Consider the following 26927-nt stretch of genomic DNA (forward strand, 5'->3'; position numbering starts at 1 on the left):
TCAGCTTCATATTATATGGAACCACTATCCTATATGTAGTCAATAATTCTCAAAATATCATGTGGTCTATAAAGAGTATTTTTAAAAGTACATATAGAATTTGACTTGAATAAAAGGATTTCTTCAAATTACATTCATTAGTATTTTAGGTATAATTAATCCACATTATTCACTATATTTGCTGAAATACAAGTTTAGTGAACACTTGAATCAGGTGATTGTTTTTGTCAAGGAAGAAGACCATAATTGTATTATTAAAAAAATCTTTAATATACATGCAACAAATATAGTACATCAAGGCAACAAAATACACATGGAAAGAGACATAATTCAGCATTCTTTGTGGGGGGTCTGAAAAATAAAGACTACCATTGGAAATTAAAGATTGAGACACATACGGTTTATTCATGCAAACATTTATAAACTCTCCTCTGGTCTGAAATGAACTGCAGAAACCTGGATTTCATAGTAGCAGATGAATTTTATACCAAGAGCTCCAAGAATGGAGGGAAAGCCTTGATCCTCAGGTGTCATGTCTTAGTCTGCGGCTTGCAGCAGGGTTACGTGCACAAACTAGCATTTCTATCAGACAAATCTGAAAAAGTGTACCAATTAGGGAATCTTGTATTCCCTTCTACTTTATAAAAAATGTATGAAAAGATCTTACCAAGGTTTTAATATATGAAAGAATCATAAATGTCAGGTGAGAGCAGGTCAGGATGATAAAGCATTAAACATTTTGCTAGTTCTTAGAAAAGTGGAGGCGTGCCCTTAACTAGCCTAAAATTCCCCAAGTTCTCCTGACCATCTATTTCCTCATTCCCTCCTCAGGCCCGGGGTCCTCATTCTCTATCCCTCACACTAATTAAAAGCAGCTTTGGACACCGGAGTTCTTAATGCAGTGTACATTCCTCAGAACAGCTGGAGGTGCCATTTTCCAAGAACATATGCATTTGTATAAGCATTAAAGCCTTCAGCTGTGGGAAGGAAGCTCTCAGCATGTTCTGACACATCCAAAACGAAGACTGTCACAAGCATCCAGCCCTCCTTTGCCCCTGAAGTGACTATCTGTATCCTGCCTCACTGTAAGACAGGTCACATCACTATTGATTACTTTGTATTCCACATCATGAGACTAAGCTCCAAGCATTTCCAAGAACCTCCAATCCCTACACTCTGGACACACAGTCTTATAGGAGGAACAGCTTCCTCCATGTCACAGCTGCTAGGTTTAAATATAAAATTAACAAACAAAAACACCTCCTGAAGTCCCCAGTAAGTTTTGTGACGTCTTCGTGTAAACAACATAAAAAACTTCTTTGGCACACTTATATCCTCATATCACTCATTACAGAAAATATACTTCATACATTTTCAATATGGTGGAATTTTTGGGACATGTGTAGTTGTTTCAAGAACAGCAAAAAGATTTGGAAACATGGCCATTAAAAGAGCACTTTTCCCATAGATGTATAGGATTTTTAAACACTAAGATCAGTTTTTAAAATGAGGTCATGGTAAAGGGTGTGACACATCAAGGTATAATTAAATGTTGCACACAGGGGGGACACAGAATTGTAGCTCAGACATATATCCAGTCAGGTATGCTGGCCACTCATGAGTTCTTCATTTAAAAGCTTCTCAAATCCTTAATTAAACTGGAAATTTCTGATGAAAACATCACCTTTCCGATGTTTGTTCTGCATTTTGGAATATTTCCAACTTCCCAGGCACACCTGATCACATTTTAAAATGGATAATTTTAAAAGAAAATCCTGAGAAAGTACGTCTAAGAAATGTTTTCATTTTCTTAGATACAAAATGCTTTTCCTACATACCTTACAAATTAAGTCAGCAAATTCCTAAAAAGGTACATAGCAAAAAAACTGTGAAATGCTAGAAGTTGGTTACCAAATGATAAAAGAAAAACTAAATGAGCCATTGTATCGCTGTGGCTGAGAGCCTTCTCCTGTACAAACATATTATGTGGACATCGGAACTTAGGAAATCCTTCATGAAATTAGTTGTCTTCTGTGCCAACTTAACCACCAAATAAAGGAGTCAAAGAAAACACCAATTTTAACTCTCAATAAAACCTGAGCCCAGCCTCTGCACACCAAGATGAATTTAAACAAATATATAAAAATCAGTTGAGTAACAACTTTGTACAGTTTACAACAGATTCAGACAATCTTTGTAAGATTTCTTTAAAGCCATTTCAATTTTAAACATCTTCAATGACAAATGTAAGATTTTTGAAAAAAGAAAAATAGCAGATTATTATGCCTTTCCCTCAGACTTCACATGGGCTGGGCTGAAATCCCCAAAGAACAAAATGTCAAGAGTGTACCAGAATGATATAAAATTTCAAATATCTCCCCAGCAGTCAAACGTATGGAAACTGAATATTTACAGAACAGAAACTTTGGGTTTTTCTGTAGTCTTTCAGGATGGAGTCCGGCCTGGACTTGTCATCTCAGCTGTGGGACTTGCAAGGCAGTCATTGGATTTTAGGCTCGTGAGGGACTTGTAGCTTGCCACTGATGTTAGTGACCCACAGAGACCAAGCAGAGAGGGGGTATCTTCTTTACCTGGAAGTTAAGATGAAATCACACAGAAATAACAAACAGCCTTCATCAATCACACAGCAAGACCATAAATCCATGAAAAATTCCCATAGCTTCTAAAGGAATGAAGACGTAGCCGTGTGGCTAAACATATGTCACCTTTCAGCAGTTTTTAACATTGCCTTTAAAAGCATTAGAGTATTTGTGCTTCTCTTAAGACTTCTTGGTACTGATGTTCGAGATATGTATTCTAGAGCAAAACTGGGACAGCTGCCTTTTGTTTACTTACTTAATGAGATACATCTCTTTATGCCACCCTGGCTATCCTGGATCTATCTTACTATGTAGACCAGGCTTGCCTCAAACTCACAGAGATCCTCCTCCATCTACCTCACAAATGCAGGGATCAGAGGTGGGTGCCACCATGCCCCTCCCCCTATTTTGGAAGATATATTCACACTCAGTCATTCAGTAACAAAAAAAGAATACTCAACTAAATAACACTAACTGTGGCCAAGCCAGAGAGAATATGGGAACCTCATGCTTACATTAAGGGCAATAGAAACAAACTTATCCTGATCAGACAACACTCACTTGCTGACTGTTTACTCAATATCTCCTGTGCATTGGGGTGTGTGTGTGTGTGTGTGTGTGTGTGTGTGTGTGTGTGTCTATGTGTGCCACAGAGTGTGTAAAAAGAAAACTTTCAGGAGTTGGCTCTTAGTTTCCACTAAACATGCCCAGTGAGGAGCTGAACATGAAGAAGTTCTAGAATTAAGCATTCATGAGTAGCCTGAGTGACACTGTAAGTTCTCAGCAGCCTGTCTTTAAAAAAATTAAGTTAAAAGCCAGGCAGTGGTGGTGCATGCCTTTAATCCCAGCATTATCGAGGCAGAGGCTGGTGGATCTCTGTGAGTTGGAGGCCAGACTGGTCTACAGAGCAAGTTCCAGGACAGCCTCCAAAGCCACAGAGAAACCCTGTCTCAAAAAAACAAATACATGATAGGTAGACAGATAGATGGATGAATGGACAGATAGATGATAGATAGAACAAGATATTCTGAGAATACTATGAGCAACTGAAGTCCCTTTTATTCTTTTTTTTCACAGGTAGACAGGGTAAGAGAGTAATTTTTTTAAAAATGCATGCTTAAAAATCTACAGAAGCAATGAAAAAATCTGAAAAACTGAGAAAATAATTTGATTTATAATATAATCCAAAAGAATGGCAGATTCGGGCTGGAGAGATGGCTCAGAGGTTAAGAGCACTGAGTGTTCTTCCAGAGGGCCCAAGTTCAATCCTCAGCACCCACATGGTGGCTCACAATCCTCTGTAATGAGATCTGGTGCCCTCTTCTGGAATGGAGGCAGAACAGTGTATACATAAAAAATAAATAAATCTTTAAAAAAAGAATGGCATACTTAGAAGTAAATTTAACCAAATAATGAAATACTAATACACTGGACAAAGACTACTCTCAGGCTTAATGAGAGCAACTCTCCTTAAGGTGAATGGAAGTGTTGCTGAGATCTATGACTGTGCAAATGTTGAGAATAAAAAATAACGAAAGGCTCAGGCCTGATTAAGACACTTAAACCACTTAGGGCTCCAGTAACATTAACAGAAGGGAGAGCAGGAAGAATGTAAGAACCAGACGGCAGAGAAGGCCTGTGAAATGACACAACATGGTCAAAGCAATCATATAAACAACTCTGAGCAAATGTGCCCAATGGCACTGGGTCCACACAAGTTGGGGCTTCCCAGCAGTCAGCCATGGAAAGGAAGAGGCTCACAGGGCCCTACACTGATCTATTGGCAACCTAATGGATTCTGGGAGAAGAGCGGGAGGCATAGCACAAGAGGCTCTGATGGATAATTATAAACACAGGCTGATACAGACAGCTCTAGTTAAACTCTGTGAGACACAAAACAAGCAAAAGTAATGAATATGAGAAAAAGGTCTGTAAGGAAGAGAAGAGGCCTGTAGGTATGGGAGGGAAATGAGAGCCTGCAGGGGTAACCAAAATGTATTAAAACATATATGCAATTGTCAATGAACACAATTTATTAGAAATAAATACATTTTCATTATAATGATTATTTATTCATGTGGGACATGTTTGTAATCTCAGACACCAGAGGCAGAGTCAAAAGGATTATAAACTTAAGGCTGGTGTGGGCTACAGAAGAACACTTTGTTCTTAAGACCAGATACGTTAAACTACTCACAAATACGAAAGCCATTTCCTTCTTGTCTTTGTTAGGGTGACTATTGCTGTGATGAAACGAAATACCATGGTAAAAGCAATTTGGGAGGTAAGGGTTTACTTGGCTTATACTTCCACAACGTAGTTCATCACTAAAGAAGTCAGAGCAGGAACTCAAAACAGGGCAGGAACCTGGAGGCAGGAGCTGATGCAGAGGCCACAGAGGGAGCTGCTTACTGATTAGCTGCTTCCCCATGGCTTGCTCAACCCACCTTTTTACAGAACACGGGACCAGCAGCCCAGGGATGGCCCCACCCACCATGGATGGGCCTGCCTCTGTCAGTGACTAAATAAGAAAATGCCCTATGGGCTTGCCTACAGCCCAAACTTTTGGAGGCATGTTGTGGAACATTATTTTAAGGTGTGTTACATTTATTTACACTGTGGAACATTTGTTTAATGTTGCCAATATGTGTTGCATTCTTTTATGTTTCACTTGTTTAACTCTGTAAAGCTGTGATTCTTTGCCTGTCTAAAACACCTGAAGGTCTGGTGGACAGCTGAATGGCCAATAGCAAGGCAGGAGAAATGATAGGCAGGGCTGGCAGGCGGGGAGAATAAAGAGGAGGAGAAACCTGGGAAGGAGGAAGGAGCAAGATAGAACAAGGAGAGGAGGAAGTCAGGGGCCAGCTCCCTTGACACCCAGCCAGCCACAGAGAAAGACATACAGAGGAAAAGGAAAGAGCCCAGAGGCAAAGGTAGCCAGGATAATTGAATTTAAGAAAAGCTGGCAAGAAATAAGCCAAACTAAGGCTAGGTGTTTATAAAAAAGAATAAGACTTCATGTGTTATTTATTCAGGAGCTGGGTGGTGGCACTCCAAAGAGCCAAAAAAAAAAAAAAAAAAGAGTAAAACAACCAACACCAGAGGTGGTTTCTTTCTCTCTCTCTCTCTCTCTCTCTCTCTCTCTCTCTCTCTCTCTCTCTCTCTCTCTCTCTCTCTGGTTTTTCGAGACAGGGTTTCTCTGTGTAGCTTTGGAGTTTATCCTGGCACAGAAGCATTTTCTTAATTGTGGTTCTCTCCTCTCCAATGACTTGATCATGTGTCAAGGGACATGATCTAGCCAGCACACTTACCTTCACCGATGAAATTGAATGAGTCTTGTTTCCCATCTTCTTGTGAATGGCTAGGATCCAGTGAGGCCTGAGAAAGGCTAACTTCTGCTGATAACTGGTCAAGGCTTTGGTAACTTTTACTGAAAATAAGGATAAAAAAAAACTATTGAAATTTCTTCTCACTAAAGAGAGCATCTTGTGACAGTCCTGAATGGTTTATAATGCATTAAAAGTATAACTAATTTTCTCACAACATCTTCCCTAAAGTTTGCCTTTATCATGGTTTCTGTGTGATTTCTCTTACCTACTCTAGAAGCTTCTCAGTTTTGTTCATTGAAAAACAAAAAAGAATAATAATTTGTCAAGCAAATTAACATTATCAAGTTGATTGTCTATTCAGACACTTAAAATAGGAACTTCCAATCTAAGGAATACTACCAATAAAGAAACAAATGGTACCAGGCAGTGGTGTTGTACACCTTTAATCCCAACACTTGGGAGGTAGAGGTAGGTGGATCTCTGAGTTCCAGGCCAGCCTGGCCTACAGAGCAAGTTCCAGGACAGCCAGAGAAATGCTGTCTTGAAACAAACAAAACAAAACAAACAAAAAACCAAATGGCATAATTTAATAATGACCTATCATTTCAAGCACTTCAGTATTCTCCAGTGCCCTCTGACAGCTGCTATGCAATAAAACAATTATTGCAGTCTTCCAATTTAAAAGTTTAAATATGTTGACTAATAATTAGCTATTATATGAATATACCATCAAGACAATTAATCTCCTTCCCTCATCTGTTTGGTGTTTTAAGATCCTTTCGTATTAGGCTAATTACTTAGAGGGTATTTCAGTTAGAAATCAAAAGTCAATAAATGCTTATTATTAACCTTTCCTCAAATTTAGTTTTCAGGATAAGGCCAACAAAAAAAGATATATTCAGGTTTGGTGTCTTTTGTAGTTCAAGTAAAATCAGAATTGATCACTGTTTACCGACACAAGTGAACTAAGAAAAGGTTTTTCAAGCTGAATGTCTTTCATACGGTAGTTAGATCCTACATAAAATCCACAAATACATATTTTATAATAATATTTACAGGAAAGCACATTATGAATCAAATGATGTCTTTTTACAATTGTCATGAGTAGACCTGGTCAAAACACAAAGTGTTTTGAAAGCTGGGTATAGTGGCACACATCTTAATCTCAGCACTTGGGAGGCAGAGGCAAATGGATCTCTGTGCATTCAAGGCCAGTCTGGTCTACCTAGCAGGTTCCAGGCCACTCAGAACTACAGAGAGAGACCCTGTCTGAAGGAAAACATTTTGGATACTTAGTTCAGATGTTATCTTATGCTAGTTAGGACTCTTAACTAAAATGAGGAGGAAATAGAAAAGCATTCCTTTACTAAAAGTAGATTGTATATTAACAATAACTTGAACACAAATTACATTAATAATAACAACCAACACAATAACAACAACAAACGGCAGGAACTGATAAGTTTACTAAAAATAATAATTACTCTAAATTGGTTTTGTATTTACTTCCCATCAATCTTATTAAGAAAAATTTTTCTAGGCTGCCACAGTGATGGAATACATTTATTGGGAATGAAGAATGACATGGCAGGATGACTTTACGAGCTTACTTAGTACAATGTTCTCAATTTATTTTATTTTTAAAATTATTTATTTATTTATTTATTATGTAGACAGAGTTGTGTCTTGCCAGAGTTGCTTCCATGCCAGAAGAGGGTATCAGATCTCATTATTGAAGGTGTGAGCCACCATGTGGTTTCCGGGATTTCTGGGGTTTCAGGACCTCTGGAAGAGCAGTGTCAATGTCTTAACCTCTGAGCCATCTCTCTAGCCCTTTCTTAATTTATAATAAGATGACTTCTCAAACGCTTAGCATATAAAAGTCTTTAATGATAATTTTAAATTGGGAAACTTTTGATATAGCAGATAATACATCTATAATCTATATGCTATACAATAAAGTAGTACCCAATATTTATAAACATTTTGTACTTGCTAAAATACAGTGCTATACATTCAAATTAAATTTATATGACACATGCATTTATGAGTATATGTACACTATAAAATTTTATTTCATACTAAATAGTACCCTAGGAAGTTAGATTATTACTACCTCTATTTTGTTGAAAGAAAACAGGGTGCCATTTACAGTAAACACTCCTAGAAGTTTGGAACTAACGATTCCCCTAGCTTCTGTCATCTCCACTCCAGCCTCAGAAGAAGGGTCTGCCTTGCTATGTTATTAGAAGGTCTTCTCAAAGAGCAGTTTCATTTGCTGAAACAGCGCTGTATTGAATTATTCTGTCCCCATAAATTTCACTTGGCTTTCATTAAAGTCATATTTTGTTAGCTATAGAGGATGGTAAGAATGTTCACTACAGTTCACTACAGCTTGTTGTTTCGGTGCAGCTGACTCTTAAAATCCAGCCCCAACCTATGCTTGAGGTTACAGATAGGAGCAACTACTGTGGAATATTCCTTTACACTGTGTGAAGATGAGTCACTGTGAATGGTTTAATAAAAGCTGAGAGGCCAATAGGTAGTCAGGATTTCTAGGCATAGAGGACACTGGGAAGAAGGGTGGACACACCAGGAGACACAGAGCAAACAGGATGGGCACTCTGGAGATGGGGTAATAACGTCATGAAGCAGAAAGTAAATTAATAGAAATGGGTTGATTTAAGTTATAAGAGTCAGTTAGAAACAAGCCTAAGCTATTGGCTGACACAAGTCTCTGAGTCATGTTTTTGTGAGCTGGCAGCCAGCCCAAAGAAAACCCTGACTTACAGCAGCCATATCCAGCTTTTCAACATGGGTGCTGGGGATTCAAACTCAGGCCCTCATGCTTACACACCCAGCACTCTTATCCACTAAGCCTTCTTCCTGGTCTAGAACACAGGATTCTAAGGGAGAATTTTAAACATTTCTTCACAAATTATTTTCTTTGTTCAACACATAGAATTCTTGCTTTTAAATTGGTGGCTTAAGATGAGTTTTCGACATTTTTTTCATTATAAGAAATGTGTTACTGTTTTCAATTTAAAATTTATATGCAGAAACATTTAAAAACAAAAGATGGGAATTTATTGAATACCTTAACAGAGTTTGGCAGCACATATTTACAATAATCTCCAGGCCTGCTGCTTACTGGATAGAGGGAACTTTGAAAGAGGCCCTAAGAATAACAATGCTGGATGAGCTTCCCACAAAGCTGAAGTTCAGAGGTACTGATGTTGAAACTTTTTCTTTAATTTTTCTCAGTTAGTATCAACCCTTTAGTTTATAGTTTCTACTTAATCAAGGGAAAGGAAAGTAGAAACAGAATATGGAAACAATGATGCTTTAGAACAACAACAAGTATTTCATCCCAAAATTCAACCCTTTATTCATAAGACATTAATAGCAGAACTCTGCCTCCCTTATTGAAGACGAGTACAAACCCACTAGCAGGAAGGAGACTTCAGCTTCAGATGATGATGAATGGTGTTAGATTACATTATTCTTACCCAATTTCTTTTTTTTATTTTTTTTTGTTTTAATTAGAAAGAAGATTATTTTACATGTCAATCCTAGGTCCTTCTCCCTCCCCTCTTCCCCTGCCCCCCACAACACCCTACCTATCCCATACCCTTTCTGCTCCCCAAGGAGGGTGAGGCCTTCCATAGGGGGGGTCTTCAGAGTCTGTTGTATCCTTTGGGATAGGGCTTAGGCCCACCCCTATGTGTCTAGGCTCAGGGAGTATCCCTCCATGTGGGACAGGCTCCCAAAGTCCATTCCTATGCTAGGGATAAATACTGATCCACTACAAGAGGCCGTATAGATTTCCGAGGTCTCCTCACTGACACCCACATCCAGGGGGTCTGGATCAGTCCCATGCTGGTTTCCCAGCTGTCAGTCTGGGAACCAAAAGCTCTCCCTTGTTCACATCAGTTTCTGTGGGTTTCACCAGCCTGGTATGGACTCCTTTGCTCATCAATCCTCCTTCTCTACAATTGGATTTCAGTTCAGTTCAAGGTTTCGCTGTGCTTACCCAATTTCTAAAGACGCATCCTCATACACATTTGTAGGTTTGTAGTAAACTATCCATGGGAGTTCTGCTAAGTCTTGAGAATTCTAGATTCATTAACATCATGAGATTTAAATATATCCAGAGAGACACAAACCAATAATGTATTGATGCTTCTCGGAACAGAATTTTTAAAATATAAGTAGTTTAAGGGCATAAAAATGAGAACCCAAAGCAAAGAGAAGCACACCTTCTGCAACAAAAGAACTTGTAGTTTATTACATGTCATTAACAGTAATTTAAACCGGTAAGAATGGTGTCATATGTCATGGGCAGTCTTCTCTCAGTCAATAATTAGAAACATTGATACAGTTTTTGTTATACATTTGCTCAAAAGATGTTCTAAACTCAGTTATATATATTCTTGTTATCTGGTAGTCACTGAACAATACACCATGTGATGCACAAAGGGAGTGAGTACTATCTACAGGGACAAGAGGAATCATGGGCATGATTGATACAATCCACAGACCGAGAGAGGCTCTAGGGGGATGGACAGATCTCCCTGGGAAGGGGAAATAGGACAGATTATGTGGGTGGACTGTGGGCAGATGGGGATGGCAACAGGAGGGACCAGGTGGGGGAGCGAGGGACAGAGGTAGAGAGTACAGGGAGAGATGATTGGAATTGGGGGGCCTTTGGGGGAGATAATGGAAATTTAGTACAGTGGAAGCTCCCTGGAAACTATGAGGGTGACCCTGGTGAGGACTCCTAGTAATGGGGGTACAGAGCCTGAAGCAGCCATCTTATGTAACCAGGCAAGACGTCCAGGGGAGGGACCGGAATACCAACCCAGACACAAAAAGTTCAACCCACAATCTGTTCTGGCTGAAAGACGTGCTGGGGCAATGGTGGTACAGAGCTGATGAGAGTGGCCTTCCAATGACTGGTCTCACTTGAGGCCCACACCAGGAGAGGAAGCTCATGCCCCACACTGCCTGGATGACCAGGAACCAGAAGCTGGGTGCCCCCTACCCCTAACCTAGGATAAAACCAAACATGCCTGGTCAAAGGGGTGGGGGTCGGGGAATCAATGAAATGATCCTTAATGATGTTGTGTTATACTCATAGAAGAGTGCCTAGCCCAATCTCAGAGAGGCTTCTTCCAGCAATTGAAGGGAGCAGATGCACAGCCAAACCTTAGGCAGAGCTTGGGGAACCTCACAGAAGAGAGGGAGCCATTAGGGTGGAGGACACCACAAGAACATGGCCCACAGTCATCAACTAAGCAGGGCTCTTAGGGGGCTCACAGACTGAAGTGACAATCACAGAGCCTGCATGGGTCTATGCTAGGTCTTTTGTATATGCTGTGGTTGTTTAGTTTAGTGAGTTAGTTTGTTTTTTGAGACAGTATTTCTCTGTGTAGTCCTGCCTATCCTGGAACTCACTCTGTAGACCACATTGGCCTTGAGCTCACAGAGATCCACCTGCCTCTGCCTCCCAAGTGCTGGGAATAAAGACATGCACCACTACTGCTCAGCTTAACTTGGGGTTTTGTGGGACTTCTAACAGTGGGGGGATGAATGTCTCTAACTCTTTTGCCTGCTCTGGGTTGCCTCATCCACCCTTGATAATGAGTTTAAGTGCCATTAGACTGTGTTCAGGTGATGTCCCTGAAAAGCCAGCTCTTTTCAGAAGGGAAACAGAGGAACAGTGGCCATGGGGGAGATGGGAGGTGGGGTGGGGCTGGGAGGAATGGAGGGATGGGAAGCTGTGGACAGGACATATTTTATGAGAGAAGAATGAAGAAAAAATCATGTGCGTGATATTCACAGGCATGTGTATGCACACGAATACAGAAAAGCTATCTTTAATTCTTGTTTTTCATAGGGGTATGTTTAAATAATCAAACTGCTGGGGGAGGGGGAGACAAGACTCAGCAGTTAAGAGCGTTCCTTGGTCTTCTAGAGGACTCAGGTTCAATTCCCAGCACCCACATGGCTTCTCACAGCTGTAAGTCCAGTTACTGGGGGTCTGGCACCCTCACACAGACACATGCACACAATGCACACAAAAGGCACCATCACTTCTTTTGCTTTCTGCAAACTGTAGTGTATTCAAATGGAAACCTAACTCAGGCCTAAATTTTAGTAACAACAAGCCAAGTTTCAGCCAACCTCAGAGGGCCAACTTGTCACATCACTCCCAAACAAGACCAATGCCTCCTTCCTCCACGTTCAAGGGAGGGTCATACTTAAACAGAACCAATCAGATGCTATTTCTACTTTGCTTTCTGCTCTCTTTATAAAAGCCACTGCTGGGCTGCTGGGTGGGTGGGTGTTCTCTGAACCTGTCAGTGCTGCCTCATTCACTAATTTGCTGGGAGCTCAAATAAGGGCTGTTAAGCCCAACTCGTCCCAAGCTCACTTCTGACATTTTCTTCTTGAATACATCTTAGGCTAGTTGTTAGAATAATCTCCCAGAGCTTTAGGCATTGTACATCCTTTGCAGAAGCTTATTAACACCAAACTACTTAACGGTAAGGCCATCTGTCAAGAGAGCTGACAGTCTTTATTAAAAGAGACCTCACCATTCCCTCCATAATTTTTAGGCACTCATAAATGATGGAAAGGTCTGCTTAGTTTTAAACATTTATAGAAGGCTCCCTATATTGAAAATCCAGACCTTCACCTTTAAATGAAGTAATTGAAATTACATACTCAGAACTATTAAGGATAAATCAATTTTCTGTAAGATTCAGAATGTGAGATATGGAAGATTAATGAAGAAAAGATCATGTCAACTATTAATACTAACTGAGACGTTATTAAGTTTCAGATGGTGCACCTGACTGTTAGACAGGCCTTACTTTCAGGATTATATATACAGAAAGGGAAAGGAAGGACAGAAGCATCATTCGGTATCACAAAGTAATCACTTAGCAGTGGTTACTGACAATCTCTGAGTCCAAACTCCAGGTCCAGACTCCAGTGTACTACACTGCACTTAACACTTTTTGCTGAGGGATAGCAGGGTCATCTACAAATAGTATGAACATAATGAGGACAAGTTAAGTTAACAGGATACTACTAGAAAAGGGTACTTTCCTTCCTCAGCTACTGTTGTGAGTCAGCAAACTAAATGCTGACTAGATAGGCTGGACCCCTGCCTTTATTTCAAGACTGCAATCACTTCTTCATTTTAAGGCTGCTGTGATACTGCTTTTGTAAATACGTTACTGTTACACAAGAAGATGTAAACTAGTCATAAACATCCCACTTGTCATTCTTTATTTTAAACCTTTATTTATTACTACTATTGTATTGTGTGAGTTTGGGTTCATGGCTGAGCCAGGCCCACTCTGGGTTCTTTATTGACCTAACAACGGGTAACATGTGAACAGGTAGAAGCGCATATCTCATGTCAAAAATTTCTCACCTTTTTACAGTGATGTGGATATTGCAAAGGAAGTCTTATTTAGTAGCTTTAATGCCATGCCAAGTGTGTCTGCATGTTCACATTTATATGTGTAGGTGTCAGTACACATGGGTGCAGATAGTCAGTGGTTTGAGTCCAGTCTTGGATACTACTCCACAGGAGCTTTCCACCTTGGTTTTTGAAAACAGACCTGAGGCTTTCCAGCTAGGCTGGGCTGCCTGGTGAGTGAGCTCCAGGGATCCATCAGACACTGTCTCTCCAAGACTTATGGCCAACCATATTCACCATTTTTCATGGGAGCTAGGGATAAAATACAGGTCCTCATGCTGGCACATTCAACACTTCAATTACTGAGCTCTGCCCACTGCCCCTGTCACAATACTGAGCATGAGAGCATGATGTATGCATATGTATGTATCCATGTGTGTGTGTGCAACTGTGCTCACATGTATAAGTTTTGGATAGGATCTCTCACTGAACTTGGAGATCTTGGGTTGGACAAAACTAGCTGGCCAGTGGGTTGCCTATCTTTGCCTCTCCAGAGTTAGGATTATAGGTATGTAACACTACTGACTTTTCATATGGGTGAGGGAGATCCAATCTCAGGTCCTCATGCTTGCACCGGTAGTTCATCCACTGAGAACCATAACCCCAGCACATCTCTGTAAATTTAAGAGCCTCTCACGCATTACATATAAAGTAAGTATACCATATATTTCTATAAAGCATATTTTATCATAAAATTGAAATACAAATATTGTTCTATTAATTCTGTAGGACACCAAAAGGTAAAGTCATACTATGCATAGGCTATAGCTACATACACTATTTTGTTTTGTTTTTTTGAGACAGAGTGTCTCTGTGTAGCCCTGGATCTAGCTCTGTAGAGCAGGCTGGCCTTGAACTCAGAGATCCACCTGTCTCTGCCTCCCAAGTGCTGGGATTAAAGGAGTGTGCCACCACCACCCAGCTATTGTAATTTTTTCTATGAGTATATAAAGGAACTCTATGCTACTCTATGGAATGCCCAAAGCCCCTTGGGTCACACTAAGAAATGATCTAATAGGTGAAAAGAGTTCTGATTTATTCCACAAATAGTCTGTTCACCTCTACTTGTCTCTAACAATCAGTAAAACAAGAAAGATAGTAATCAACTTTCAAGTACTACTTTTAATAACAAAAGGTGAAATTTAATTTGCACTCTATCCTTGTTAAACAACAACCCCCAACATCATGAGAATAAAGAAGGTGGAAGTTACACTTTGGCTAAAACATGTCTGTTCAAGTAACTAGTCAAGATGCAGAAAATCTAGATGAGTGCCAGACAGACAAACAAACCAACAGAAACACAAGGTAACTCACTAGCTTGGGCATCCTAAGAAGCCTAGGTAAGAATGTGTGACTCTGCCAGTGACTAAGCATACTCTAAAGAAGAGCAGATAAAGGGGGGAGAAAGAAAAAGAGCAAAAAGAGAAATAGAAGGGAAAGAGATAAAAATAAAAGGGCCCGGGAGGGAAGATTAGGGAGAAAAGTTAGAAACTCAACTGAAGAAGAAATATAGTGGAAACAAATGATTAAGATAGAAAAGTGTTAAAATCCAAAAGATGATAATATAACTTGATTCTCACAATGTAGATTATCTAAGATTTTTCAGCTTATTCAATACTGACACAATCTGACCAAATGTAACACTAGGACAAAGAAATCACAGCCCAGAAGCAGAGTGATGGTATTATAGGTTTTAAACAATAGAGTGATTAAAATGAACAAAATTCAGAACCACTGAGAACTAGAGACTTTTATATAACTTTGGGGGATGGAATATGGCATTTTTTTTAACAATCTGGAAAATTGGTTTCAGGCTACTGCATCTTAAAGCTAAAATTTAAAACTAAATGCCTCATGAAAACAAGTCCATAGATACAACTGAAGACTGAATGGGAATATAACAGAAGGAGGAGGCAACTGGTCTGATAGTATTACCTAGGAATTCTTCAGTTATTTTGCTTCCCCAGGACGCCTTGGCTTCAAATGTTCAGACATCTGCTTCTTAAAGGATCTCATCAAAGGAGTCCTAAAGCCTATCTTTGCTAATAATAAGTTCAGAAAAATAACTGAGATGCCAAAGTGGATAGCCACATGTTTTGGTACAACTAAATATGTAATTAGTTGGAAGAAAATATTACACTTACTCATACCACTGTTTATTGTGTTTTCGGTAAAGCAACGTATCCAAGGCAACAGCATTGACATCCATAGCTCCTGGGGAAGGCCACTGGTTGGTGAGGTGGGCAGTTAACTCTTGTCTTGATCTTAAATCATTATTCTTTAGCACAGTCCTGTGAATATTAAGATGGTGAGTGCTTTTGTCTTTATTCTTTTTTATTCTCTCAATGGCAGGGAACCTAACCAGTACCTAGGCCCCTAAGAAACAGTTTACAATGGTATGTCTACAGACTGAGCAGAAACACCATGGCTGGATGGGACTTGGACTGCTTTTCAGACTTTCTGTGTTGGCTAGAATAAATCACTACTACTGAAAATCAGATGTTCTGTCTTCTCCAATGAGGTGTTGCTAAGGAATTAAAGGATCCATCAGCACTTTAAACCTAAATCAAAAGCAATAGACTATCAGATGCTAGCTAAAATATAAATTCCATGTCTAAGGATCTCCTAGTTCAATAACTCAGAGTAATAATTGAAAGTAATTTAACTCAAGTAAAAAGATAAATCAATTAAAAAGTAGAAATATATGGAATTTAAAAATGCATGCAATAAATACATTTTAAAGAATATTTTTACTTAAAAATTCCTCTACGCATTTCCATTTTATTTTTTAAAATTTTAATTATGTCTGTATGTGTGTGTTTGCATGTGGATGAGCACATGAATACAGTGCATTTTGAAGCCAGAAGAGGGCTTCTGATTCCCTGGAGCTGTCTGATGAGGATGGTGGGAACTCAACTCCGGTCCTCTGCATGGGCAGCACTTGCTGCCTTAACTGCCAAGCCATCTCTGCAGACTCATAAAATTGTTTTCAATAGAAATGACTATTAATAAAGTTTCATGAAAATATGCAATCAGTGTCAAAACTGTACTGAATGCTATAATCAACTGGCAATGTTTTACCATGTTTTTCTTTACTTTCTAAAGAACAGTTACTTGACAGGAACAACTTACGAAAGAATTAAAGTTTTGGCAAAATTTCAATTTACACAAACCAACTGACTATAGTCATGAGACTAATTCAACATTGGAATTGATTAAAGAAAATTTAAAAGCGATGGTCTTACTGTATCTCTAAAACTTTACAGAAAATCTTGGTAGCATGCATTCTCAAACAGGAGCCTATGACCTTTGTGCACTAAGATCATGTCATTATGTCAAGAGCAGGGAAGTGATGGAGGCCTATTACAACCTCCACCCTACTAACTAACCCACAGTCCTGCTCTGGGTGCTGGAGAGGGAACAGTGAGTAGCTGGCAGCACAATCCTACACTAAAGACAAATGGCCAGCATGGTCATCTAAGTGCCAATAGGGGGTCTACATGATAACCATGTTTGCATGTCTCTAATGGGTATATTTCTGATTTCACAGAGCATATGATAACTGTATGTTAAAATACATGTTTCACTGTATACAGAAAGAAACATAATCTAATACACACACTCCATTTTTGTCTCATTAAACTGTCACTGAGAATGAATCTTACTAGGATAATCTTTTTCTTTCTGTCACAATTCTTTTCACTGGAAAAAGACATAAAACTCATTTAAAGTCTTTCTAGGTATTTTAACATTGTTTATTTACTGAAAACAGAATTTTACAGGAATTTTAAGATTGGTAGCAAAAGAAGTAATAAAGATTACTGGCCTGATAATCTATCACAATACATTGCATTATTTGGGTTTTCTTAGTAGATTTTTCTCTATTACGTATTTGCTCCCCTAGGGGTTTTTAGTGAATACCAATGGAAAACTCAACTTCTCTGTCATGGGCGGATCTCAGGCAACATTCCCACCAGTGTGTGAGAAATGAAACTGTTTATCTGTGAATAACTGACACTGGAAGTTTGTTAAGGGTGAGGCACATCACCATTTCAATTTATAAAGCAGTTTCTTTTGTAAAGAGAAGCAACTTTAGATCTCATAAAATAGAACTTATTTCCACAAAGGTTACAACACAACAGTTGTCCAAAACCAAACTTTTGGCTAAACAAAACTTTTGCCTAAAGCCAAATTAAGGAATTATCTTACTTATTTAGTGACTTGTATACAGGGGTATAAGGATAACTTACAGGAGTTGGTTCTCTCCTTCCACCATATGGGTTGTGGGAAATAAACAAAGGTCATCAAGTTTGGCAACAAGTACCTTCACCAACTGACCCATCTCGATGCCCTTAGTATTATCTTTAGACCTTTGTTTGTCCTTAGAAAGCCAATGGTACTTTTTCTACTTGGTCTCTTGAAATGAGATAAGAGACTTCAGTGTGTCAAACAGGCATAGTTTTGGTTCATGTAGTACCTACTAGCCGCTTTTTATGAGAAATGTGTAAACAGGAAATGCTGGCATTTGTCCTACTCCTATGAAGCAAATAAGTCCCTAGAGAATTCTTGCACAGTAAATTGTAGGTAGGTTTCCATTCTCGGGTATACCACAGAACAGGCAAATGAGTTAAGTTGGATTAAAAATTCCATTCCATATTTTAGATATTGACAAGAATCTAATCTGATGAGGAGGGCTATGTATCTATTCAAGCAGTGGGGTTCTGACTAAGATCAGCAGAGAACTTTCCACAGTTCCTACTTTCATCTACCTTTCTTTAGACATACATCTCCATTCTACTATCCCTAAAACTTCCATTAGCTTCCCAGTAAATTTTACTGTTCCCAAGAATTAACTGCAGTTGCTTTCAAACTAAACAATCCCATCATTTCCCTTAAAAATTATAGCAAATTTATAGCAAAACCTATTCAAAGTGAATCAAATAGGATTGGTAAAAAGAAGAGCTTACCCTAAAAGTGACTTTGCCTTAGATTACCAGACAATTGTTCATCATGCTAAATCAGTGACTAAAGATAAATATGCATTATTTCACATTTCACTAAAACAACTAGTGTTGAGATTAACTGGCTAATCTAGATGCAGAAACATTCTAGATGATGGAAATAAACCAACTTATCACTCACACCAAGAGAAAGGTTCAACAGAAAGGTTCACTAAAGACAAATTTTAATCAACTAAGGAATAATAATATATTTATCAGGTAAATTTGAAAACTTTTCTGTGGTATTTCTCTCTAAATTAATAAAAGCTCCTTTCTCTTTGGATTTTTAACAGGCAGTGTCCAGGAATTTCATCCCTAAAAATAACATAATTCAGTCTTGATGAATATAAAGATTAAAAGATCACTAAAGAAAGAACTTCATTCCATGAATTTTAAGCTAGATTTAGACCATCAAGCGTAACCATTCTGACACATCTGATACTAAGCAATGACTTCAAGAGGTGAGTTAGGTTCAAAGCCCCCAGAGGAGGGAAACATACCCCAAATCTAAGTTTACTTAGATTTTACTTACTATTGAAAAGCTATCATCTCCTTGCCTATGTTCTTTAAACACTAATAATATCTCAACTATATTTTAAAAATCCAAATTCTAGGACTGGAGAGATGGCTTGGTGATTAGAAGTACTTCTTCTCCAAGGGACTCAAATTTGTTCCCAGATTGTTCCCACAATCATCTGTAACTCTAGCTCTGAGGGATACAATGCCCTTTTCTGGCCTCTGAGGGCAATACACTCACACAGATACACAAATGCACATAAATAAAAATAAAAAATCTTTTTAAAAATCCAAATTCTATCCATTCCTCAAAATTGATTTCACTTTCTGATTCTCCCATGAAGCTTTTCAGACATCTTACTTGACCACCGTGATGCACGCTAATAAGGTCATTCTCTCTCTTTTACTTTGTTCATTTCTCAGATCATGATGATCTCATTCTTGTAAGTGTTGGCTACCATAAGATTTATGATTCTCTGCCCTAAGGGAGTTAACCGTCTGTGGTTCCAAGTACTCATGAAAGTCCAAAGGGTCCATGACATGAAGCAGTATTTTTTTTACAAGACAGGGTTTCTCTGTGTAGCTGGGCCATCCTGGAACTCACTCTGCAGACCAGGCTGGCTTCGAATTCACAGAGGTCCACCTGCCTCTGCCTTCATAGTGCTGTGATTAAAAGTGTGTGCTACTACCTCCTGGCAACATGAAACAATCTTTAATTATGATAAAACAAAACACTTGAATCATGGAAGTCAAGATGTAAGTTTTAAAGGAGATGCCATGCTTTTGGATTTTCTGACTCTAGAACTATGTTCTTTACAAATTGCAGTTTTGGATATCCTGTTACAGCATCAGAGAATGAACTGAAGACAGCGCTCCAGCAAACCTGAGACTTCCCACCTATTACTTGTCTAATGTGCCACAATTCTTGGTGTATTCAAGTTCTCTGAGATATGGGCTGTAACCTTTATGAAATTTAAGAATATATTAACAACTATACTAATGCAAACTTTTATGCATTTAATGCAGGGCATCTTGGTAAGAAAACTGAAGTTCAAAGAAAGAGAAAGTCACTAAAGATAAAGTAACTACACTAGAAATTACTGCTACAGAAGGGAAGTAGAACCATCTTCCAGATAGTACTAGATTACTGTTAGTCACTGCTCTGAACCAAGGTAGCACTGTGAAAGGCAGAGTTAGTTTTACTTGCTCTTCCATTATCAGCACCTGGAACTTGGCCTGGCTTATCATATTATTTTCAATTGATGCTTACCAAATGAATGCAAGAGCATTTAAAAAGGCAAACATTAAGTACAAGCAAGAATAATGAGAATTAGTATAGCTTTAGCCATGGAATGTTTTATAGAAACCAAAGAGCTCCAATCAGTAAAATTCTTCATATACAATTCTAGCCAGTAGGTATTGAAGGAATAACGATGAGGTAGCACCACTGTATAAAACCCAAATAATCAATGAATGAACTGCTCTAGGTATTGCTCATCTTTGGCTTAAGCCATCTGATGAAAGACTGGCATGAACTTTCATAAAGAGAAGTCAGTTGTCACTATCTGAATCCAGTGTTCATTTGTATGATTATTGTGCCTCCCAAAATGCCATGAAATGAACTGAAGTACATACTACCTCTAAGATATTCTTGTCCAAAGAGCTCAATTAAAATTTACACAAGCCCCTTGAGAGCAATTTTCTGCTCCAAACACATATCAGAAATTCCAGGGAAGCATTTTTAGTATACATTTGCCTGGGTTTTACTTCTCACCAACTAAAGCAGTAACTGGTAAGTCCTCACTCCCTTTATGAGTTTTCTCTCATTATTTTATTTCCATTTCACATAATAAAAGGTTTATATTAAACAACTGTATCAGGGATAAAGAAGAAAACAAAGGGGATAAAGGAATAGGGAGAAACAGGGTGGCAGAGAGAAGAATACAGGGAAGGGAAAAATGGCAAGAAGCAGAAATCTTACATAACAAATTCTCAAGGGAATCCAGGAAAAGGTGCACTTGGGGACATTTGAGAACTGTAAGTGTAAAAACAGTTCTTTCAGATCTTAGAAGCTGAATGGTAATACGTTAGACAATCACCCACTTACTTCCACTGTTTTGGTTTTTTTTTTTTTTTTCTTAATGTAAGCCATCAACATCTCTCTACTTTTTCTACCACTGCAAACATTTACTTATTTTTTTCTTACTACTCTATCATCTATTTGAATACATGTCTGGCTAATTACAGGATAGGTTTATTGTGATCTTTATAGTCTCTTATAATCTCCATTCCTTTTTCAAGTTCTTTATATATATGTGACTTGGAGCAAGAACAATTCATTTCTCTGGATGCAAAGGATCTACTTTACAGAATATGAGCATGCCTCGAGCTTTAATGAATCACTTAATTCCCTGGGGAACCTTGTTAAAATTCAGTTCTGAGCCTGGGATGGGGTTTGATAATCTGTCCTGAGATGATGCCAAGGAAGCCAGTGACTTAGAATAAGGAACACATAGAAGTTATCTAATAGAACTGTAAGAAGAGTCATGCTGTGATGAGATATCCTAGGAGTCAATTCCGATTCAATAAAGTACACTATAGAGAAGATATTTTTAGAGAACCACAAGAATTTTGTTATTAATGAAGACTGGATGAGAAAAGAAATGCTTCTAATTTTATTGGTTGTGATTATGTGAGAAAAATGTCTAGTTTTAAGAGATGTGTAGTAAAGAATGCAGGAATGAAAACACATAATTTGCCTCAGAAATAGTTGAGAAAAGAAAATAAGATTGACCAGTCTGGGTGATGGCTAACTGGGCTTATTATCACTCTTTTATAAACATCTGACACTTTCTCAAAGAAAACATTAATAGCTTCAGACTCCAAATGATACTTTTTCAATTTAAAATGGCTTTGTGGTAAAACGTAACTGATCTATAACATCTTGCCAGTTTTGATGACTCAGTTTAGTGATATGGAACCCATTCATGGGATGTGAAATCAAGTGCCATCATCTGCCCCTTAGTCTTTCCTCCTCTATTGTTGGCTGAGGGATCCCTGGGCCTGGCATGTGGTAAGCAGACACTCTACTTTGAGCCTCAGCCATCTTTTAACTCTTCATTTTAAGATAAGGTCTCACTAAGAGATACGGTTTCCCAGGCTGGCCTTGAACTCACTTTGCAGACTAGGCAAATGGAATTTATTATCCCCTTGCCTCAGCCTGCAGAGCAGTTGACCTTATAGCCTCTCCACCACCAGGCCCTGTCCTCTTTTGCTCCTGTAAACCTGTTTCAGGTTTCCAGATTAGTGCCTAACCAAACTGCCTTCAGAGAGGCCTCTGCTGGCAGCTGACGGGAAGCAGAGACCCATAGCCAAACATTAGATAGTGAGATAGCTCCCTTGGAGTTCAGGGAACTCCACAGAAGCCCAGAAGGAAGAACTGTAGAAGCCAGGGTGGTTGAGAACATGGCCCACAGAATCAACTAAGCAGGAGCCACAGGGCCCGCTAGGGTCTGAGCTAGGCCCTCTGTATATATTATGACTGAGTAGCTTGGGGTTTTGTGGGACTCCCAACAGTGGGAGGGAGGACGTCTCTGACTCTTTTGCCTACTCTTGCTACCCTTTTCCTCCTAATGGGTTGCCTCGTCCAGCCTTGACATGGTAGTTTGTGCCTAACCTTACTGTATCTTGTTTGGTGGATATCCCGGAAGCCCTTTTTTTTTCCGGAAGGGAAATGGAGGGGAGTGGATCTGGGGCGAGGACAAAGGGTGGGGAGGTGCAGGGAGCTCGGAGTAGTGGAGGGAGGGAAAATGCAGTCGGGATGTACTGAAAACAAAAAAATAAGGAAAGAAAAACTGTAATTCCTGAAATCATAAGTATACAAACAACAAAAACAGGAGAAAAAAAGTAAGGCCTGAGCTACAATGCCCGCTGTTCTCCTTACTGTCTCTGTTTTATTACGTTGTCTCACTGTTATGTTTCAAATGTAGATTGTCCTCCATGTTTCAGCTTGTGGTCCCCAAATGGTGCCACTTTTTGGAAGGGTGTACAATCTTTAGGACATGGAGTCTTTCTACAGAGAGGGGCTCGGTGGTGCCACTTGGGGCGTGACAGGTAGGTCCTCCTCTTGCTCTCTTTGCCTCTTGAATGCTGCTTCACACTCCAAAAGCCACACTTGACTGTCGTGATCGAGCGCACCCTTTCTTAATTACAAAGTAACAACCTCCCACAAGCTGCTTCTTGCCAGTTATTTGGACAGAGCAAGAAGAGTGATTAATACACTCACGTAAGTGGAGTCAGTTTTTTATGAGTGATTTTTTCATTTAGCATAAATAATATCCTTGCTATAGCACATCACAAAATTCCCTCCTATTTTATGATAGATAATATTCTATTTATGGATAAATCACATTCTGCTTTCTTATTTGCTAACTTCATGTTATGCACCTTGGAATGCCCCTTGGAAGTATACGCTGGGTACAATGTTAACTGGCTTAATGTGCTGTTTAAATACTTTATTTTCTTTCTGGTTGTTCTAGTCATTGCTCAGAATGGTAGTGAATTCTCAAACTGTTATTACATAATGATTTTTTTGCCTTCAATTCTGTTCATTTTTTTCCTTCATAAATTTTGATGCTCTATCATTTAATGTATAATTATGAGTTTTTATTAATATATCTTTCAATGTCATAACTTTGCAGCTTTAAACTACTTCCTCTGATATTTGTGTAATTATATCTGTCTCTTTTAGTTACTATTCTTGTGTATTATTCTCTTTTGACTTTGAGTCTAAAGCGAGTCTCTTGCAGACTGCGTGTTCTTGTGGACCAGAGGATTTCTTCTCCTGTGCTTCCAATCTGTTTCTTGCGAGTTAGCTTCTAAGAAACAGAGATGCTCATGAATTTAGTATTTCTAATCTGTTTCTTGGGAGTCAGCTTCTAAGAAACAGAGACGCTCATCAATTCAGTGTTTGTTTCCAATGTCTATAAGTGATCCCTCCCTCACTGACTATTATACTTGTTTTCTTTCATGTTTTTGTAGCACAATGTTTCAATTTCTTTATTTCCTTTCATGTATATTCTATATTTTCCTTGGGTTACTATAAAGGTTACATTTAACATTTTAAGGTTATAATACTCAAAACTGAATTCATATCAACTTAACTTCATTAATATAAAAGAACTCTTCTCCTTGAGTTCTACCCTCACTCTCCAGTTAACAATGCTATAAATGACATGTCTATACATTTTTGCCCCCCAATAGAACCGAATAATTCTTTTAAATTCATTAATCTTGTAAATTATATGAAACTGAAATATAGTGTTATAAAATGAAAACAGTAACAGGAGAGTTTTTATTTTAATGGAATGTATCATATGTAGAGGCAATGGAGTACCAGTCACATCAAATGATTGTCCTGGAAAATTTACTATTCTACTGATTTCCCATCAGTTTTCAAGAGAATGTAATACAACATGGTTTACCTTTCTAGTCTGCCTCCATTTTTTTCTGCTTTCTTTGTGTGTGTGTGTGTGTGTGTGTGTGTGTGTGTGTGTGTGTGTGTGTGTGCATACATCTGTATCTGTGCACACGTGTGTAGGCTACCAGACAACCTTTGGTGTTGGTCTTTGGGCACCATGCACCATTTTTATTTTTCAAGAAGTATCTATCTCTGTCCTGGAGTTTGCCAAGTGGGTTGGACCAGCTGGCCAGAGAGCCCCAGGGACTGGCTTGCCTCACCTTCCCTTTCCAGTGCTGAGATGGCAAGTGTGTGCTACAGCACCTGACTTTTCACATAGGTTATGGGTTCAAGTTCAGGTCCAGAATTTTACCAACTGAGCCATTTCCTTAGTCCTTAGTACATTTTCTTAGTATCTGTTCTAATATGGTCAATGGAGTATGCAACTCATATTAACATGATTGTAAGTTAAACTTTTATTAACAAGTATCATTTTTTAAATGTACAGATGATCAGATGATTATGATAGGTCAAAACATCCATTTTTATGTAGGCCACCATGATATCATTTGCACTCTCTTGCTAGTATCTGCACCACCCACTCTAAACTGTGAACCAGGAAGTACAGCATCATTGACTTATGTTTTGCTGGCTGAGGGATGGCAGCATCACTATTTACCACGAGCCACAGCTACATGGTTGGCTTTTGAATTTCCTCAACAAGGAATGATTCTTTGCTTATACTGTTTAGACTCTAGTTCCTTCCATTACAAGACCACACAGAACATGTTACCACTGCTAAAATTTTCAAGTCATTAACAGGATAAATGCATCAGGAGCTCTTAAGTATTCTTTGTATTTTATTGGTGTGAAACAGGACGAGCTTTTCAGATTTTACACATTGTTCTATGGTTCTCTATTTCTGAGGTTTGCAGTATATGTTTTACAATTGCTTAAACAGCAAATCTTTTACTTTTACCCAAGGCTGTAAATCTATGGCTGTTAACAAACTGTTCCTAATACATATGATACTCTTTAAACAACCCTGGGATTGATGAGGTCAGTCTTCACCTCACTATAGAAAACTCCTTGTCAGAAAGGACCATGTGTTCTGAGCTTCTATTAAACAAGAGATTCCAAAAGCATACGTATAAATGACTGCTAACTACAACTAAATTCTTTTCCCTCACTATAACAAATCTTCTGTATATTGATCCAAAGTATAAGTAATTTTTTAAGCTTGATATTCATTTTATTGGATGAAGTTCAATGCATGAACTGGGGTTAAAATTTATTGAAGTAAAATAAAAATCAATCTGAACTACATGGCTTAAAAACCATGAGAATCAAACCTAGAAGAATAATGCAGCATCTACAACGAAGTACTACTACTAACATTTTCAGATTTTAAAGTTAGTTTTACATTTTAAAATATCCCAGTATTTTAACTTTATTAACTGTGAACTCAACTTCTAAAAATGTGCCCTTTTCCAGTGTCTTGTAAGATACTCTGCGTTTTATCAAATATATGAATTTTAAAAAGGATTAAATTTATGGGTGAAACCTGTTAACTGGTAATTCAACAGGATGTATCGCTATACACTGGGAACACAATCATGTATAATAGTTTTCATCATTCATCCAACTGCCATTTAGAAGCTAGAACTCAACAGTCATATCTAGAAAATCAAAACCAAAGCAGAAGAATCAATAATATGAGTGCCCCCTGCTCATAATATATCTCCCAATATTAATATACTTTTTATGTTTCGGTTGTCTGACATAGGGTATCAGGAAGCTCCAGGCTGTCCTTAAATTCCTAACCTCCTGCTTTCAAATTTTAAGTACCAATTCCCGACGTGTACCACTATGGCCTGCCTGAATATTCTCAATAATCCACCAGGTGAATATTATCTTAATTTTTGAGATGAAGGACCAGCAAATTCAAGACATTAATTCAGACCAAGCCTATTGTGGACAACGACATAGCTACTAGGTAAAGACAGCCCTAATTTGTAGAAACCTTCAAAATAATCTTGTACTACATGCATCACTAATTTGGAGTGTTACCAGAACTACAGAATGTTCATACATTATGAGCATTCAAAAAATATAATCCAAAAATAATAGTAATTGAAATTACATATATTAAGGAATGTTGCTGGGCGGTAGGTGGTGGCACATACCTTTAATCCCAGCACTCATGAGACAGAGTCACGCAGGTCTCTGAGTTTGAGGACAGCCTGATCTACAGACCAAGTTTCAGGATAGCCAGGGATACACCAAGAAACCCTGTCTCAAAAAAATGTTAAAAAAAAAAAGCAGGGGCTGGAGAGATGTCTCTGTCTCAGCAGCTAAGATCACTGGCTGCTCTTCCAGAGGACCCAGGTTCAATTCCCAGCACCCATATGGAAGCTCACAACTGCCTATAACTCCAATTCCAAGGGATCTGACACCTTCACACCAATACACAAAGTTAAATATGTTTTTTTTTTAAATCAAGCTGAGTAGAAAATGATTCAAATCATC

At 38.6% G+C, this 26927-nt stretch overlaps 1 protein-coding gene across 2 annotated transcripts in view; it reads right to left on the reverse strand.

Annotated features, from left to right (window-relative positions):
- Positions 1–270: 270 nt before the first annotated feature.
- Positions 271–26927, reverse strand: part of Rundc3b (RUN domain containing 3B) — a 135437-nt gene continuing 108780 nt past the window's right edge. The window contains exons 9-11 of one of the 2 annotated variants that reach the window (XM_027391545.2): positions 15569–15715; positions 5912–6030; positions 271–2591 (exon numbers count right to left, since the gene is read on the reverse strand). In XM_027391545.2, the coding sequence (XP_027247346.1) occupies positions 2446–2591; positions 5912–6030; positions 15569–15715 (412 nt within the window). In that variant the 3' untranslated portion in view covers positions 271–2445. The remainder of the gene's footprint in view (positions 2592–5911; positions 6031–15568; positions 15716–26927) is intronic. The other variant, XM_027391546.2, reaches the window with a different exon arrangement.

This window comes from Cricetulus griseus (assembly GCF_003668045.3).
Source record: "Cricetulus griseus strain 17A/GY chromosome 1 unlocalized genomic scaffold, alternate assembly CriGri-PICRH-1.0 chr1_0, whole genome shotgun sequence".
Taxonomy (NCBI): Eukaryota; Metazoa; Chordata; class Mammalia; order Rodentia; family Cricetidae; genus Cricetulus; species Cricetulus griseus.